We start from the raw sequence: 17,500 nt of genomic DNA on the forward strand, positions 1-17,500 counted from the left end.
TTCATGGATTATGTTTGCGAACTGCTAGCTGTTGTTTTTGTTGTTGCTGTGCATCTTTGTGTGTGTGTGTATGGGTCCCCCCCCTCTCTCACTCAACCCAATCGGTTAAGACAGATGGCCGCCCAGCCCACCGAGAGCTAGGTTCTGCTCTAAAATTTTCTGTTAAAGGGGAGTTTTTCCTTGCCACCGTTGTCAATCTCTTGCTCATGAGGGAACTGTTGGGTCTACATGTAATGTGTCATGAGACTTGATGGGATTTGGCACTATATAAATAAAATTGATTGATTGAAAGTAGATGAAGATGGTCATGCTCCCAAACCATCTGAACGCCGATGGAGGGCTCGTCTGAGGACGACGTAGAGAGAGAGGGGCCGCACCAAACATTATACTGTAATTATTCTTGAAAAGGTAGACTTTAAAAAAATATTTCTCCACTCCGAGCATGAGGCAGGTAAGACTCTCTCTTGAAACGGTAAGATTTTATCGAAAGTTCTGTCCCAGTGTTGTAATGTCATGACTCTGCCAAGTTGTATTACTTAAAGTGCATCCTTCAGCTGAAAGGGTTGTGTGGGGTTACAAGCCCCTCGATGCTGAATCTCCTGTGCAGCTGCTTCGCAATAGAGTAGGAAAACCTAAAAATGTTGATATACAGTATAGGGTTTTTGGCACTGGCAGTACCACAATGATACCATTGATACTGTATGTTCTCATTTGAATAATGGTCTTCTCAAAATGCATAATGTGTGTGTTAGATTTGTTATTTCGATTTGTGTTCATATTTTTAAAGATTATTCCAAAATGTTCACAATTTCTTTGAAAATAGCAGATCTACAAGCCACAATGCTTCCCAATGCTACGCGTTGTGAGCTTGTAGATCTGCTATTTTCAAATGGCAGATCTAAAGGCAGTATATAGGTTTACTGTAAATTGCTTTACGTCAACTAATTTGCTGGGGACTCCTGGAAGCCCCTCAAGGACCCCTGGTGGTCCCCGGACCCCACTTTGAGAACCACTGCTCTACAGGATGGGACAGACCAAGCTGTTCTTCCTGAAGAGGCTCAGGTCCTTGAATGTGTGCAACAGGCTGCTGCAGATGTTGTAACCATGACAGATGCCTCTTAACGATCACTGTTGTAACGGTTTCATTGTTGATAGACTGTATATACTGTATATATTATCCAGATACCCACTGTTAAAGGCCAGCTGCACTGTATATCAGGCTCATATTCACTGCTGATCCTGTAGTGTGTGCATATGTCCACTCATAGGCAATAGATGTATATTCATGGAAATATTCACTGGTGATAGATTGTAGACCCTTTAGTTATTTATAAAATATTAGTACATGTCTCACCAAGTGTCTGGGGTCAGACTTTAAGTCTATTTATTACATTTTTTTTTTCTCTCTCTACCCTTACCTGTACCTGTCCTGTGTTTCATGCTATTGCTGCGACAACATCTGAATCCCCCACAGGGATCAATAAAGGTATATCTTCTTATCTTATCTTTGATGGTGGTTATGCCCTATAAAGACTATTCTCTCAGGTGATATTGTTTTGCTGGACCTGTCACATGGCATGACATATGGCATCAAAGAGATTGATTCCTCCTGATGGTTTGTTTTATAATAGAGATGGATAGGTGGCGCTGGAGAGAGAGCGAGAGAGAGAGAGAGAGAGAGAGAGAGAGAGAGAGATGAGAGAGAGAGAGAGAGAGAGAGAGAGAGAGAGAGAGAGAGAGAGAGAGAGAGAGAGAGAGAGAGAGAGAGAGAGAGTGTTTAGGGGAAAAGGAAAAGAAGAGAGAAGCGAGAGCGAGAGAGAGAGATAGAGAGAGAGAGAGAGAGAGGAGAGAGAGAGAGAGAGAGAGAGAGAAAGAGAGAGAGAGAGAGAGAGAAAGAGAGAGAGAGAGAGAGTTAGGGAAAAGGAAAGAGAGAGAGAGAGAGAGAGAGAGAGAGAGAGAGAGAGAAGAGAGAGAGAGAGAGAGAGAGAGAGAGTGACAGACACTGAGGACGAGATGTGTGGTGATCAGGGGAGTTTTGCTCATTACTGTGTACGCACTTTTAGCGTCCCAAACTCACTGTTTCTGCAGCACGAGCGTGTGTGTCTTTTTCCTCCTTTGGTTTTAATAGATATTCTTTTGTTCTTGTTTGGTTGATTTTTTTCCCTCTTTTTGTAGACAATAAATACTGCTGGTGTAATTCTTTTTTGGTGCATTTCTACACGTTCTTTTAAAGGTCTACTCCTCTCCCAACCCCATTTTATTACATTTTAGCAATGTCATTTTTATACGGTTATGTAGAGGTTGACTGGTTATTCCAGTATTAGCTTTTATTATTATTATGTCATATATTTTCATTGTAGGGATGTCTTTTTATTGTCATCATGTGGTGGCATGACAAGTTGAAGTTTGTATTGTATTGTACGCTATTCTGCCCCCCCCTTAATTCTTAATGAGGCCCTCACCGCAGGGCCGGGGTAGGGGCTGATGTCACAGCCCTCCCTCCAGGAGAGGTTGAGGCTCCGGATGAACTCCAGGTAGAACGGATGGGTGCTGTTCAACATGGAGAACCCCACAATGTTAGAGTGGCCATCCACCACGTCATCCAGCCGCAACAGTGGGAAGTCCTGATGGAGAGGGAGAGAGAGAGAGAGAAGAGAGAGAGAGAGAGAGAGAGAGAGAGAGAGAGAGAGAGAGAGAGAGAGAGAGAGAGTGAGTGTCAGGTCCACCAAGGTGTCTTCCTCATGAGCGACAATGTGCTGCTGAGTTGTGCCATTGCTACAGTAAGTGTAGGTTTACACATTCACACAACTGTTACAGATAAATGAGTGAAGCCAGAGAACAGAGCATAAATACAAACTAAGAAGTCCTTTGTTTGTTTCATTGCTTGTATGATGGATTTAGTCAAGTTTGTCACAACCATTGTTGCGCAAATTTACGGGCATATCTACAGTAGTAACTTTGTATTGTTCATCCCAAACGGCTGTCTCTTTCACCTCACCTGTCTCCGCACCCCCCTGCAATGCTTTGGCACCTCACCAAGGCCTTACATTTGGAAAACCCCCAGCAATGGATAATGAAAAATAAAAAAATGAAAAGAAAACACCGGACGACTTGTCCCAATATCGATAAAACTCTAAACACATGCTCTGTGACAGTCAAAATGTCTTGGAAATCTTGGACATCTCTCAGAAAAGCACACAATAGCAGCACTATATACTATTTCAGGAGATAATTTGTGACATCTAGCAACCAACCAACCATTTCTCCTGGCGGACAACATGCCTCCCCAAATGGAGACACTGACAGAGCAGCGAGGGAGAAAGACAGAGAGAATGTAATGGAGAGGGAGAGAGAAGAGGAGAGAGACATTTCGGATGGAATAAGGAAACAGCGGGAGATAATTAATTGGGGAGACACTGGTACTGTAGATTGAAATCCAGGGAGGCACTATCTTCCCTGAGGTATTTTGGCTTTTACAGACACATGAGAGAGGAAAGAGAGAGGGAGAGAGAGAGAGAGGGAGAGAGAGAGAGAGAGAGAGAGAGAGAGAGAGAGAGAGAGAGAGAGAGAGATAGAGAGAGAGAGAGAGAGAGAGAGAGAGAATTTGGGAGGGCGTTGAACCAGCAGGTTTGGTTGTGTAGTTTTTACATTCTACATTTAGTCCTCAACATTCTCAGAAGTAGGAGAAGACAATTCCAGAAAGAGGAGACAGATGGAGAGAGGAAGAGAGAAGCACAGTGCGTACGTGAAAGACAAAGTGAAGGGACAGAGAGTGCCGCAGGGTTGAGGACGTGAGCAACACAAGATGGTCAAAGAAGAGTTGATATCCGGGTGACAGGTCCCTTTCAGTCTATACTTGAGGAGAAAATTCAAGAAGTGAGAATGAGGTATTACCTCATTAAGACAGTGTGGTAGAAAAAGCTAGTGGCAGAGTCAGTTTAAGATCGCTGCGGGTGTAGCCTAAATCCTAAAAAGGAGCGTGTGTGAGCAGGAGGGGGGATTTTCTTTTTAATTTTTCCCCTTTTCCTTTTGAATGTCAACTGTCAAATCAACGTTCTCATCCGAGTAGGAAGAAGAGGTAGAGAAGCAAAAAAACAAACAAATAAAAAAGAAAGTTTTTATAAAGAAGGCAAAGAAGACAAAGGAGGAGGAGAAGAAGACAAACATCAAACACACACATTTCAAAGACCTTCAAAGCAGTCTGTGTTTGTGTGGGGCTCTGCCATGCCCTGATGTTTCCTCACTGGCTCAAACAAACCAAAATCAAGCTGCTGCTTAGCCCCTTAAGGGGTTTGTGTTTACTATGGAGAATACACTATGAAACTCTTATGTGTCTGTTTGGTTTCATTTGTATTCTCGAATTAAATTAAAATTAAACACAATTAAAGATTTTAACACAATTTAACTTTAGATGTGTGTTTGTGTTTGTGTGTGTGTGTGTGTGTGTGTGTGTGTGTGTGTGTGTGTGTGTGTGTGTGTGTGTGTGTGTGTGTGTGTGTGTGTGTGTGTGTGTGTGTGTGTGAGTCCCAAGGCACAATCAAAGTCTGTAGTCTGCAAATATCCGCTGGCTACAAAACATCCTCGGAAATACTGTTAACTTGTTCATCAGGTAAAGAAAACTGTTGTGCACATGTTCTGAATTAATATCTGGGCTTAGGCTCTTGCTTTCCCGACCACAAAAAAATGAAGACAGTATTGACTTAATCCTAACCCAACTTGCTGAGAGAAGAGTAAGCTGATGCTGCTGATGAAGTCACTGTTTGCCAAATCAATTTCTAGCCGACGGCCAAGAGCCAAGCATCAGACGGCAGCCGTGCCAAGTTGTGTGACAGAGAGCGGGTTGGCTGGAGGCAGGGGGGAAAAAGTGACTGACTAAGCTTGCGCTCTTCAGCTATGGAGGACACCGAGATGACATCGGAATAAAGGGCCGTTAGATGTTACTGCTGTGTCAAGGCTGCAGCATACTTCAAAAGAAGGCTTGCCAAAACAGGTCGAGTTCTCTGCGGAATAAATCGTTTTATACTCAATGCGGCTGCACTTTGAGTGCTGCTTTGAGTGCTGAACGTTAGACCCCGCTCACTGGAAACAGTGCTGGAACGGTGCATTTGCCACCTGCAGATGTGATTGCAGAAATTAAACAACATAAATCACGAGCACTTTGAATTGCTGAGCAGTCGCACACGATGTTCGTATTGGTGTCTTCTGTGGTGATACTTTTGCTAGTTCGAAAATCGTGGAGGTACAAAAATAGAAAAGAATAGAAAATGGAATGCGTTTGTTTGTTTGTTTTCTCCGCATTCACGTCATTCTGTTCAATGACCTCACCGAACTTTGTTTGAGCAAGCTGTATGCCTTCACTGAGCTGTGGTACGGTAGAAACAAGAGTTGAGAGCAACTAGAAGGTTCACTTTCTGAACAGCCCATCATGTCGAACTTGGGATTTTAATGTTATGTGTGTTTATCCTGTAATATACTGTAAGTTACAGCTTTGGATGGTGGTTTGCCCCAGTGCTAATTTTGACAGCAAATATTTATTAAAAATACATTTAGTTTTAGTCATATTTTAGTCATCTGAAACGTTTTAGTTTTAGTCTGGTTTTTCGAAAAAAGCAGATCTACAAGCTCACAACGCGTCGCAGTAGATCACGCTATGAGCTTGTAGATCTACTATTTTTTAACAATCTTGAAAATGTGTGCAAATCTTTAAATATATATATATATATGTTTTAAAGCGAACATTTTGAACTCCGATCTGTGCTTCTGGGGGTCCCTGGATCAACATATTTTGAGATTGGGGTCTGCGGCCAAATACATATCATTTTGGGGGTCCTTGACATGGAAAAGTTAGAGCACCACTGATACTGTACTGTTAGGATTTAGAAAACATTTTTAGATATGTATTTGGCCGCGGACTCAAAATGCTTAGTTCCAGGGACCCCCCAGAAGCAAAGATTTGAGTTACAAATGTTCGCTTAAAAAATATATGTATTCAAAGATTTGCACCCATTTTCAAGATTTTTCTTGAAAATGTTCTACCCCGCGCTATGAGCTTGTATATCTGCTATTTTTGAATAGCCAAAGAAATCTTAAAATGACACAGATGCATTCCCGTAATGAATGGGTTACTTAAGCTCACCTCATTCACTGTTGTTCCTCTTGCTCTCATTGAAGGATGGTATTCGCTTCTTTGCCCCACTGCCAGCCCAGCACCACCAATGGGCTCTGCTTTCCCTAAGGATTCTGTTTTCCCCTGGGGGGGGTGTTTGTTTGTGACATATATCTCCCTGTTCTTAAATGGCTGCCTTTTGATGTGCTGAGCTAGGGAGTAATATGTAGCAGAGCCTGAATGCCAAGATCAAATACAATATAATAAATAAAAAGTTTTTCAATCTATTTATGAGTTATCTGAATGAACTTATGATTTAGGAATTGCAGCTATTCTTCTGTTGCACTTGCTGTGAATCCTGAATACACAGTAAATCCATGTAACCATTTACACTGTGTCACGTGACGGGCGCTGCCGCTCCTTATTTTTTTATGTCAATTTAGTATATTTGAGTGCACATTTGCACCATTTTATCATTAGACTTCCTTTCAGCATCGAAAACTGCAGTCAAGTGAGGCGCAGTTTTTTAATCCATGGCCATTGGAGTTTAGTTGCACATCTATAACTATGGTATACGTAGGTGGTGATCAGTCTTAGATTAATACCCAACTTTGTCAGTTCATAAAAACACAATTTTGATAGCTTATTGATAAATGCAATGGATTCCTTTTTGTCCTATCTTTATGACATCACAATGCCATACGTTGTTAGCTTGTAGATTAGTTATTTTTGTCATAAGACAAATATACAGTACACTGGGGCTTACTGTAAATATTTAAGGGTTGCATGGGAAGCCACTCACAAACCCAGCAAATGACGTGCTTAGAAAATTAATTCTCTGTAACATTAGTGAGCTGGATAACAAATTACCAACAGTTCCACCACCTGGAGTGATCATCTGTACAATTTAGAAGCAAAAGACGCTGGAGTAATATGGTGATTTATCACAGGGTTTTTTTAGGTAGCCAATTATGCTCCTGCTTACATGATATACACACCTCACAACTAAGCTTTGAAAAGTCGTGATTGCTAATTAAAATTCCACTTCTAATTGACAACCAAAGTTCCCTCTCCCATCTACTGCAAAGAAAGCTAAATAGCACCACTTAAACCACTTAAACCCTACTATTTATACTCTATACTAGGCCCTCTACTTTTTCCCCTCTACAACAAATGTCTTTGCAGAAAATAGCCAATCTACAGGCAGATATTACCAGCAGACAAATTTGAAACCTTGGTATTGCTATCGTTTCTGTAGTTAAAACTCATGTGATCCTATACGCCATGTTGGTGTTCATTCCCTTTTGGATGTCACAATTGGGAACTGATCCAACCAATCTTCCCTTTGGACAAACCCTAGCGCACATCCAGCTCCAATAGTCCTTGCTTTTGATAGATTTTACGACCAACAATGCATTTCCATGTCAAACGTGCTGTTCCCGGCTGTCAGGCTAGCAAATAAATGTTTACGTGGCCTTCTGAAAGATTAAGAGATGCATAGTAAATGGCTGAGATTTATTTCCAACCAATTTCTAGCTAATGCAAACACCAGCCCCCAGTGTGCTCTGTTCACTTTCATTTCCACTTGTGATCAGATTCCAGCTCAAACAAGGTTAAATGTTTGGTTTCTTGCATTTGGCCATGTAGTTTGTCTTTGTTTTAAGGACATGGGAGTCAATCACAAACTGGCAGCCAATGCAATCGGAGTAGAGGGGCGGCCATAGCTGAGTGGTTAGTGAGCCCGCCTAGGGAACCAGCTGGCCCTGGTTGCCCCAGGTTCGATTCCAGGCTATCCCAGCATATGTGCCGATGATATGAAATTTGTCCCTGAGCAAGACTCTTAACCCCAATTGCTCACAGGTTCTCATTGGAAACAAGACCGCAAGGACTTTCATGAACGACCTGTTAAAAGGAATTATCCTTATCCTTAGAGCACGTGGTTCTCAAAGTGGGGTCCAGGGACCCTCAGGGTTCCAAATAGACCCTTACAGTTGTGTAAGGTATGAGGGTCCTTGAAATTAAAAAAGTACTCACACTCACACTCACACTCCCTAGGGACTGTGGGGAATTAAACACTGGCCACTAATAGATTTAAAAAATATATATTGAGAAGAAACTTTTTCTAAGTCCCTCACCACCTTCTGTGATTTGAGTGTTCTCCAAAATCAAAGTTAGGTCAATGACAAAAACCCAGGTGCGTTTGTGTATGTCTTTCAGAGTGTATTACTAGAAAGGAAAAGACAAATAGTGTGTGTGCGCCACACACACACACACACACACACACACACACACACACACACACACACAAAGTGTGTAAGTGTCTGTGTGATCTCACTCGTAGATGGACGGAGCAGAGGGACAGGAGGAGCAGAAGGCTGGTGGGAGGGGCAGGTCATAATTTACAGACTTTTGGTTGCCGTCCAAACTTTTAGCGGACAGAAGTGCAGTTTCGCCCTTGATTACAAGCGCAGCTTGATGCGTCCTTGCGAGTGTCCGGCATATAAAAAAGAAACAAAAAAAAAACTGACATGGCGTGGTTTGGGAGACGAGGCTCGGAAGTTGACGGGCTTATTAACCGCGTAAGTCACTGAACACAAGGGCACAGCACCGGACAGAGCAATCGTAACTGTGACAAACTGCGGCCCCGGACCATGATGAGATAGTGGTTAAGGGTAACGAGAAGAAAAAGGGGAAGGGAGAGTGATTCGAGGAGAAGGGAGTATAGGCTACACCGAAGACACTCTGGAGTCTGGAGCAAATTAAAGAGATGACGACAAACTGTAACTCGTATAAAATGTACTATGTGTGTTTACTACCTGGCTCAGTTGACTGCACTAAAGCTTAATTTAATTAATAGTGAATAAACAAATTAAATAGTTGAAAAACGGGAAATAAACAGTCAGCTGTTCTTACCATGCTGGTGAGAATATACTCTGATTATAATCCGATTTGTTTGTAAAAATCAGATTTTAGGAGTGACTGTAATGACGGCATAGGCGCTAGTAATTCTTAAATTATTCTCTGTTGTACGACGGTGCCGCCCGATGAAAATAGCAGATCTACAAGCTCACAAAGCGGTGCATCGATACGTTGAGAGCTTGTAGACCGGTTATTTTAGGTGAGCAACACTGTCGTACGACAAAGTATCACACTTCAGTGTCCAAGAGTCCAGACTAAGACACATCTTTAGAAACCAGCTTTGAATTGAATTTCAAACCACCTAGGAGCATGGTTCAAATCTGATTCACAAAAATCTGCTGTTAGGTTTTTTTTGTAGCCTGATTATCAGACTGAAGCTGCAGTCCACTCAGAGAGTGGGCGGGGTCTATGGTCTGGAACCAGGCTAGTTTTTTTTGCGATTCAGACTTGATAACACCAATCTCAATCCAATCTTGGATCAGCCAAAAATCTAATCTGATTTGGGGGTGCCAGTCTGAACAAAGATACTGTGTTCTTACCATGGTGGTGAGAATGTACTTGTAGAAGGCCGACGTCATCCCAAGTTCACTGGCCTGAGGAGGAGGAAGACAGGAACAGAACAGAAACTCATGTCAGCAATGGCAGACAGGAGGGAGGGATTTTCTTTTCAATTCTGCAACATCCCCACGCCGGCTAAAGAACATAGGACGTATAGTGAACAAAGCGTAGAGACCTGCTCCATATCTGTCTTTGTTAACAGCTCCAGAGACTAGAGTCTGTTCACAAAGACATGATACAACTCCAATCAAAGAGCAAAGGAAAGGACAAAACAACCAAACAGAACCCCCACCAGTCCATGTACCTTTCTGAGGATGTGATAGGAGACGGAGGCGTTGGCATCGATGATGATGGTGGCCACCTTATCGTCTCTAATCTCCTTCAGCATGGGAGTGGGGTCCAGGCTGTCATCCAGCATGCGCACAGACAACGTCTCCCGTGAGATCAGAAAGCGACGCACCAGCTCCTCCAGTCGCAGCAGGCCTGGGCAGGGAGGGAGATTATATTATGATGGTTTCAGGAAGCAAGGGTGTGTACATAGGAGGCAGACAGGAGAAATAGAGGGAGACACAAGGAGAGAGGGTGGGGGGCAGAGAGAGAGAGAGAGAGAGAGAGAGAGAGAGAGAGAGAGTAAGATGAAGCTAAAGTTAAAGTTAAATGAACTGTAAGCACTTGAATGAGAATAAAACGGTTTAAATTTCCAAGTCTATTTGCAGTATGATCAATCTAGTATTACAAAGTATAACACAATATAGAATAAGTCATTTAATGGACACTGACATTTACAATGCTCCCAGGGTCCCATAGACAGACAAGAAGACAGACAATAGCTGTCTAGATCCACAGACAGACAATAGTTGCCCAAATCCACAGACAGACAAGAATACAGACTGATAGCTGCTCAGAACCACAGACAGAAAAGAAGACAGACTGATAGCTGCACAGATCCACAGACAGACATGTAACCCTACAGTATAGGGCAAACTGAACACGGCACTTCCACGATCAGCCTCCACCTCTCTGTCTCCCCTCATGTCATAACTTTCCCTGGGAGAGTCTTTACCTCATTTCCTCCTCATCTGTCCCCTGGTAAAACCCAATGGCCATGTCTGGGGCTAATCGTCACCATAAACCTCCCATACGTTGCAAGGTTTAACTGGGCCACAGTGCTGTTCCCAGACAGCAATATAACAGCGGTAAACAGCGCCGTTAACAGGCCATGTATACCGCAAAAGAGAGGAACCCGGGCTACCAGCAGTAGAGAGGAGCAATGAGATAGAGAGACAAGGCCTGGATGGAGGGATCGATATGGAAAGAGTGCAGGGGTGGTTCGAGAGGGAAGGGTAGAAAGTGTAGAGGAGAGGATACGGGGAGAGGAATAGAGAGAAGCACTCGAGTACTACTCAACACAAGCTGTGTTGAACACATTGTTAGCATGCATAGTGCTTAAGACAGAAAGCTGTTCAACAGGCACAGGCACATTACGATGGAGAGAGGATAGGTGTTGAAGGAGGACAGATAGATAAAGAAGACGGTGGGAGGAGAGAAAGGGTGAGAGAAGGGAAATAAGGAGAGTGAAAGAGTGGCCACAGATAGACATAATGGAAGGAGAGGAGAGGAGAGGAGAATTGTTCATTTCAGTTCCTCTTTATTCCAAATTCAAACATTGACAATAAAATCCACACAGGGGAATATGTCACCTCCAACCTTATTAAGCAATAAATGAATACATGATCTGACATAATTTTAAATGAACTGTAGAAGCTGGTTCCTGAATAGATTTTAAATAGATTAAACTGGACGTGAATTAACATCTAAATTGATTAGCAGTGGGAAGAGAGAAATTATGACATTACGGAAGGAGGAGGAAGGAAGGATGGGAGGAGAGAGGGCGGTTAGATAAAGTACAGTAGCAGGATGAATGAAGGAGAGAGGACAAATGATGAAGACAGGAGAAGGTGATGAGAGATGAGATGAGAAAGTGAGGGGGAGAAACATCGGAGGGTAGTATGGGAGCAGGAAGAAAAGGTGGGCTGCAAAGGAGGACAGTATTCAGAGCATGATCGCGCACTCGACCTTGGGCCAGACCTGAGCAGCCGAGCGGCGAGCTAGCTCATCAGGGAGAGCGGTAATCCAGTCTGCAGGGAACTCTGCTAATCCACTCGCTGGACTGCAGGACTGATTGATTGACTGACTGACCGAACAGCTGTGTTGAATGACTGATTGCAGAGGCTGGCAGGGGTTGGCAGCCTGGCATATTTAATGTTTGGGGATTGGGTGAGCTCATGGCTGGGTGGCTGGGTGACTGATAGATGAAGTAAGTCTGTGTCTGGGTGACTGACTGGCTGGCTGACTGGCTGGCTGGCTGGCAGAGCAATTGGGTGGTTGATCAAATGAGTGAATGATTGACTGCCTAAGTAATTGACTGAAAGACTGGCTGTGTGGTGATTAGCACGGGCATGCTGGTTGGCAGAATAGCTGGCATACAATGCGAGTGGGCGAGTGAATGGCTGGTTGGTGTGGGGGTGACAGATTGGATGGGTAGGTGGCTGGCTGACTGACTAAAGGTTGGGCTGTCAGACTGAGAAATTGGCAGCCAACTGCAATTGAATGACTGACTCTGTGGTCTGGCAGAAGCAGGCTGGCTGGCAGACTAGTAGTAAAGGATATGAGTCCTGACTGGGTGAGTGAAAGGTTAACTAGGCTGTCTCGCTGTCTGGGTGAGTTACAGACTGATTGCATCAGTAGGTGATTAAGTTAAAGGAGGACTTCACCCATTTTCAACCTTATGTCTTCTTCATATGATAAGTCTTCACTAATGCTCATTATAAGATAGGGTGACCACCCGTCCCGCATCTCGCGGAACGGTCCCGAAAATGGGACATTTGTCCCGCGTCCCGCATGAACAGAACAAGTGGATAAGGATAATTCCTTTTAACAGGTCGTTCATGAAAGTCCTTGCGGTCTTGTTTCCAATGAGAACCTGTGAGCAATTGGGGTTAAGAGTCTTGCTCAGGGACAAATTTCATATCATCGGCACATATGCTGGGATAGCCTGGAATCAAACCTGGGGCAACCAGGGCCAGCTGGTTCCCTAGGCAGGCTCACTAACCACTCAGCTATGGCCGCCCCAAGTGATCATGCTTAATTCAGCTTTTTTCAGTTACCTGCTTAAACTGTTAACGTGAGCAGTGAGCACACACCAAACTGGACTTCTGTTGCAGCAGGTGAGAGAGATCTCACTAATAACAACTCCGTCACAACAAAGAGGATATTGGACAGCACTGCTCAAGCCGCACGCAACCAAAATAGAATAAATTATAGAGTAATGCATTGTCTTAAACATCGACGATCACAAGCACTGCTTTAATTGATGGACTGATCAAAGGAACTACGGCAGCGTTGTTGATCCAATCAAAAGCTGAATAGGAGAACTGCATGTGACTTAGACTGTAACTTGCTAAAAGAGAATGCTGTCAATTACAACAAGAATGCAAATTCAAGTAATGGCAACTGTTCAAATCCAACAATTATATAAGCCTAGCCTGTAAGTCTCTCTTTGTTTCTTTTCCTGCACATAGCCTACAGTAGCTTAAGTGTTTTTAAGCCTGTTCAAATAATAAGGAATATCCCCTACAGATTGCAGAAGGTTGTTAAAAAGAATCATATATTAGGCTTGGGCCACAGGTCAAATATGATAGTAAGGCAATTAACAACAAATACATTATTGTCGTAACACCCCCATCCTGTCCCGTCCCGCATTGTCCCGCAACAGGGGCTCTGCTGTCCTGCAAATTAACTATTTTGAGGTGGTCACCCTATTATAAGAGGGTACCGTCTATTCGCTCTGTGTCTCAGGTGGGCTGAGGACAGTTCAGAAACCTGCCGACCAATTACATAATCGGTGGGGATTCCAAGCTAAATCCATGGCTTTCTCTAACTTGAATGTCAGCACACTGTAAAAGAAGCCTTTGTTCTTGAAAATTGAAAGGTTTCTGAACTATCCGCAGCCCACCTGAGACGCAGGGTGAGGACCCATTATATGAAGATAATATATAATATTAGTGAAATGCTTCTTTAAGTTAAGGTATACTTTATTGGTTCCATTGGGGAAATTCATCATAACTATAAGGGCTCACTCACACACGGACGACTCCCCCATCCACTTCCATTCTATGGGAGAAACGGGGCGGAGAGTGCCGACGCAACACGTTGAACGAGCCGCAGCATGTGTAGACCATTGGAAATCATTGTGCCTGATGATCCGTCAGCGTTCCGACTCGCGTTTCAGACGCATTGTCTGTCGTCCATGTGTGAGTCCGCCCTAGGAGTGGTGGGCAACCACGGAGCAGCTCTAAGAGTGCCTTAGACACTGGCAGTAGTACATCCTAAACATGCACGTCTTTTAGTGTGGGAGGCAAATGGAACACCTGGAGGAAACCCACGAGCACCTGGGGAAAATATGCAAACTCCCCAAAGAAATAGCCCAGTCAGGGTCAAAGCCAGTACCGTGAGACAATGGACAACAATGCACTGAGCCACCGTGCCACCATGCCACATTGTGCGATCTGGTTCCTTGGCTGGCTGGCTGGCTGGCTGACTGACTGCTGACTGTGAGATTCAATTCATAGAGGTCTCGCAGGTAGTTTGTGGTATTACCTGTGTAGGCCCTATAAAGAGAAGATGCATTCGCCATCTGTTTTGAATAAGGGGTGTCATGTTTTGCAATTAATTAAACTTACATAGACTATTTCTGTTATTAAGGCTTTGTGATTTCTATTTAAAATAAAGTATAGTTTTGGACCATGACGGAGGCGCGCCGACTCAGCAGACCTTGAGGCCAAGGAGTCGCGCCCGAGCGCCTCCAGGCGCGAGTGCCCGCGACGACCGGCCGATGGTCTGCTAGTCGACTAAGCGCCGTCCGAGTTATGTACCGATAGGCACAGAATCGTAAATAATATTGGTGGGGACTGCGTTTGCCCCACTGACTGCGTAATTAAACTTACAAAGACTATTTCTGTTTTTAAGGGTTTATGATTTCTATTTGACTGTGCAGACTGACTGACTGACTGACTGACTGCTGACTATGAGATTCAATTCAAAGAGGCCTCACAGGTAGTTTGTGGTACTATCTGTGTAGGCCCTATAAAGAGAAGGTGCATTCGCCATCTGTTTTGAATAAGAGGTGTCATGTTTTGCAATTAATTAAACTTACATAAACTATTTATGTTATTAAGGCTTTGTGAGTTCCATTTAAAATAAAGTTTGACCATGACAGAGGCGCGCCGACTCAGTAGACCTTGAGGCCGAGGAGTCGCGCCCGAGCGCCTCAAGGCGCGAGTGCCCGCGGCGACCGGCCGATGGTCTGCTAGTCGACTCAGCGCCGTCCGAGTTATGTACCGATAAGCACAGAATCGTAAATAATATTGGTGGGGACTGCGTTTGCCCCACTGACTGTGTAATTAAACTTACATAGACTATTTCTGTTTTAAAGGTTTGTGATTTCTGTTTGACTGTGCAGGGCAGAGGCGTCAATTCTCTGAGTCATGGTAACCGCAGACCCTCGGATTTAAAATTATTTCCACTCTTTCTTAATTCCAGTTAAAGATGTGTTTACATTATATTTTATAACTAAGGGATAGGTGCTAAAAGGTTACAAGCTTGGAATCCAGTTAGCATATCTACAGTTCTGTTGTTCACACCTCCATTTTGGAAGACAATGAGCTCCCTGTTGATGGCCCAATTGCTGATGGCTCTTGGTATCAATGTGTCTTCATTAATATTCTCACTAACTCAACAATGAGATCTCCCACTCAACTATGTGGTTTGATGTAGGTGATCAACTCCATTGTTTAGTTTAGTGAGAATTTGTGAAGGGTTTCAGTTCTGTTGGGCAGTTTAAAAGTTTAAACCACCTGGATATTTTGTGCCAAGTCTTGTGATCCATTCTTTTTCATGGAATCTTCTCTGTCCAATTGTCCAGCGGTCATTGTATTCCAAGCCACATACCTTTATAGCCTCAATTCCATGTGTCATAAAGTGTTGAACAATTAACAAATGGGTATCCTTTTCATTATTAATGGTATATTTATGTTGGCTTATTCTAATTGCTATGGAGTTGCTCGTCTCTCCTACATATTGTAATCCACATACTTGGCAAGTAATCAGATAAACACAATTTCTGGTGTTGTATGTGATGTTCTGTCTTAGGATAATTATATTTTTGTTTGTCCTGTTTTTAACAGTTTGTTTTGGGCTAAAGTAGTTAGGCCTTGTCCTAATTATCTGGTTCCATGACTGACTGACTGACTGACTGACTGACTGACTGACTGACTGACTGACTGACTGACTGACTGACTGACTGACTGACTGACTGCCCGACTGCCTGCTTGACTGGCTGGCTGACAGAATCCTAGCCTGCTTGGCTGGCTTTCTGACAGAATGATAGATCAATTGACAAACTGGTTGACTGTCACCATATTACCGACTGACTGACAGATCAACTAACTGGCTGGTTGACATGCTCTCACGGAGACAGACAGACCAGGTGACATGCTGACAAGTCTGTCACTGGCAGACTGACGGCTACGCTCGCTGCCAGAATGGATTTCATTCCAGTTCAGGTGGAAAATCTCTCTGACCTTTACAACAGGAGCTAACTTCAGTGCAGCGGTGTACATAGGCACAACTAATAGACTGGCCGATCGACTGGCTGGAACATTTGTCCCAAGCACTGGCTAAGATGAAGGAATAGAACAGGTGATATTTCACAGTGTGTCAGTCACACTCACACAGAATATAATGGAACTGTCCTGTCTGATGGCTCTCAGCTAGTCTCAAAAGTATATGACGGTTATTATGCTTTGTTATCATGTTTTTTTATTTTTTATTTTCTATTTTGACCATGTTTTCAATGTCAGTTTAGTTTAGATTCGTTTTCAAAAGGACTTTTTCTAGTTTAAAATTAGTTTTTGTGTTAGTTTTAGTTTTTTTTTGTAAATTATGGGGTATTTGTCTGGGGTGAGATTCAAAAAGAGTTAGTATTGGATTAAAAACATGAAAAACAAAATCACAATTAACTATTTTGGGTACAGTATATGTCATTATAGGTGAAAATTATCAAAACGCTTCTTCCTATGTGTTGCACTACTCCGCAGATGAGCCGTAAACCTAAACTGGACTCTAGAACATTGGGCTGTTCTTGCTAATTGTGCTCATACACCTACCAAGAGCAATGTCTATTATGTACAGTACATGAACATGTAGCATAACACATGCAATATTATTGTTAATTTCTCCTAGAACGTGAAAACATGTTGTCACGTCTCCCATGAGCCATGTCATTTACTACACTGCAATGCAAATGCAGCACTTCCTCACGCAAAGGATTAGTAAAGCGACTGTGAGGCAGTGAAAACCTGACACATTTCAAAACCTTTGATTGATACAACAAGTTACAAGGACTTAACAATCACACTTTGCTGATTACACAGAACTTTCAAATCTGTTCAGAATTACGTGCAATTTCTACTGAAATTGGAGCTGGGAGGGGTAACTTGCACACACACATATTGCAACGTATTATCAGTCCTTAACATTGCAACGTCATGTTTGCCGTAGTGGTGACAACATGCCACACTAGTTTTCAATGTCTTCATGACAGATACTTGTTTCCATATAGCTTGAGGCTGTCTGCCCCAGACAGACAGAAAGATGGAGGAAGGGCATGCCTCCTGGCAGAGACTTGCACTCTAATGAGTGCACCTTTCCAGTTAAAATTCTAACTGATCTGCAATGATACTTGACTTGTCTAATGTCTCATCACATAAATGAATTAAAAAGACTCAATCTTCACTCAATCTTCTCTAATTTCATCCAGCCTTCATCAGTGTAAGTCCAGATGGTCAAAAAAGGACA

The 17,500-nt window shown here is 43.2% G+C and overlaps 1 protein-coding gene across 1 annotated transcript in view; it reads right to left on the reverse strand.

Moving 5' to 3' along the window:
* Positions 1 to 17,500, reverse strand: part of LOC308095616 (glutamate receptor ionotropic, kainate 5-like) — a gene marked incomplete at its 3' end in the record, with an annotated part of 85,832 nt that overhangs the window by 49,779 nt on the left and 18,553 nt on the right. The window contains 3 exon segments of the mRNA XM_080442667.1: positions 2,463 to 2,624; positions 9,565 to 9,618; positions 9,888 to 10,066. Of these exon segments, the coding sequence (XP_080298793.1) occupies positions 2,463 to 2,624; positions 9,565 to 9,618; positions 9,888 to 10,066 (395 nt within the window).

The sequence above is a fragment of the Gymnoscopelus braueri genome, assembly GCF_963280865.1.
Source record: "Gymnoscopelus braueri genome assembly, chromosome: 11".
Classification (NCBI taxonomy): domain Eukaryota; kingdom Metazoa; phylum Chordata; class Actinopteri; order Myctophiformes; family Myctophidae; genus Gymnoscopelus; species Gymnoscopelus braueri.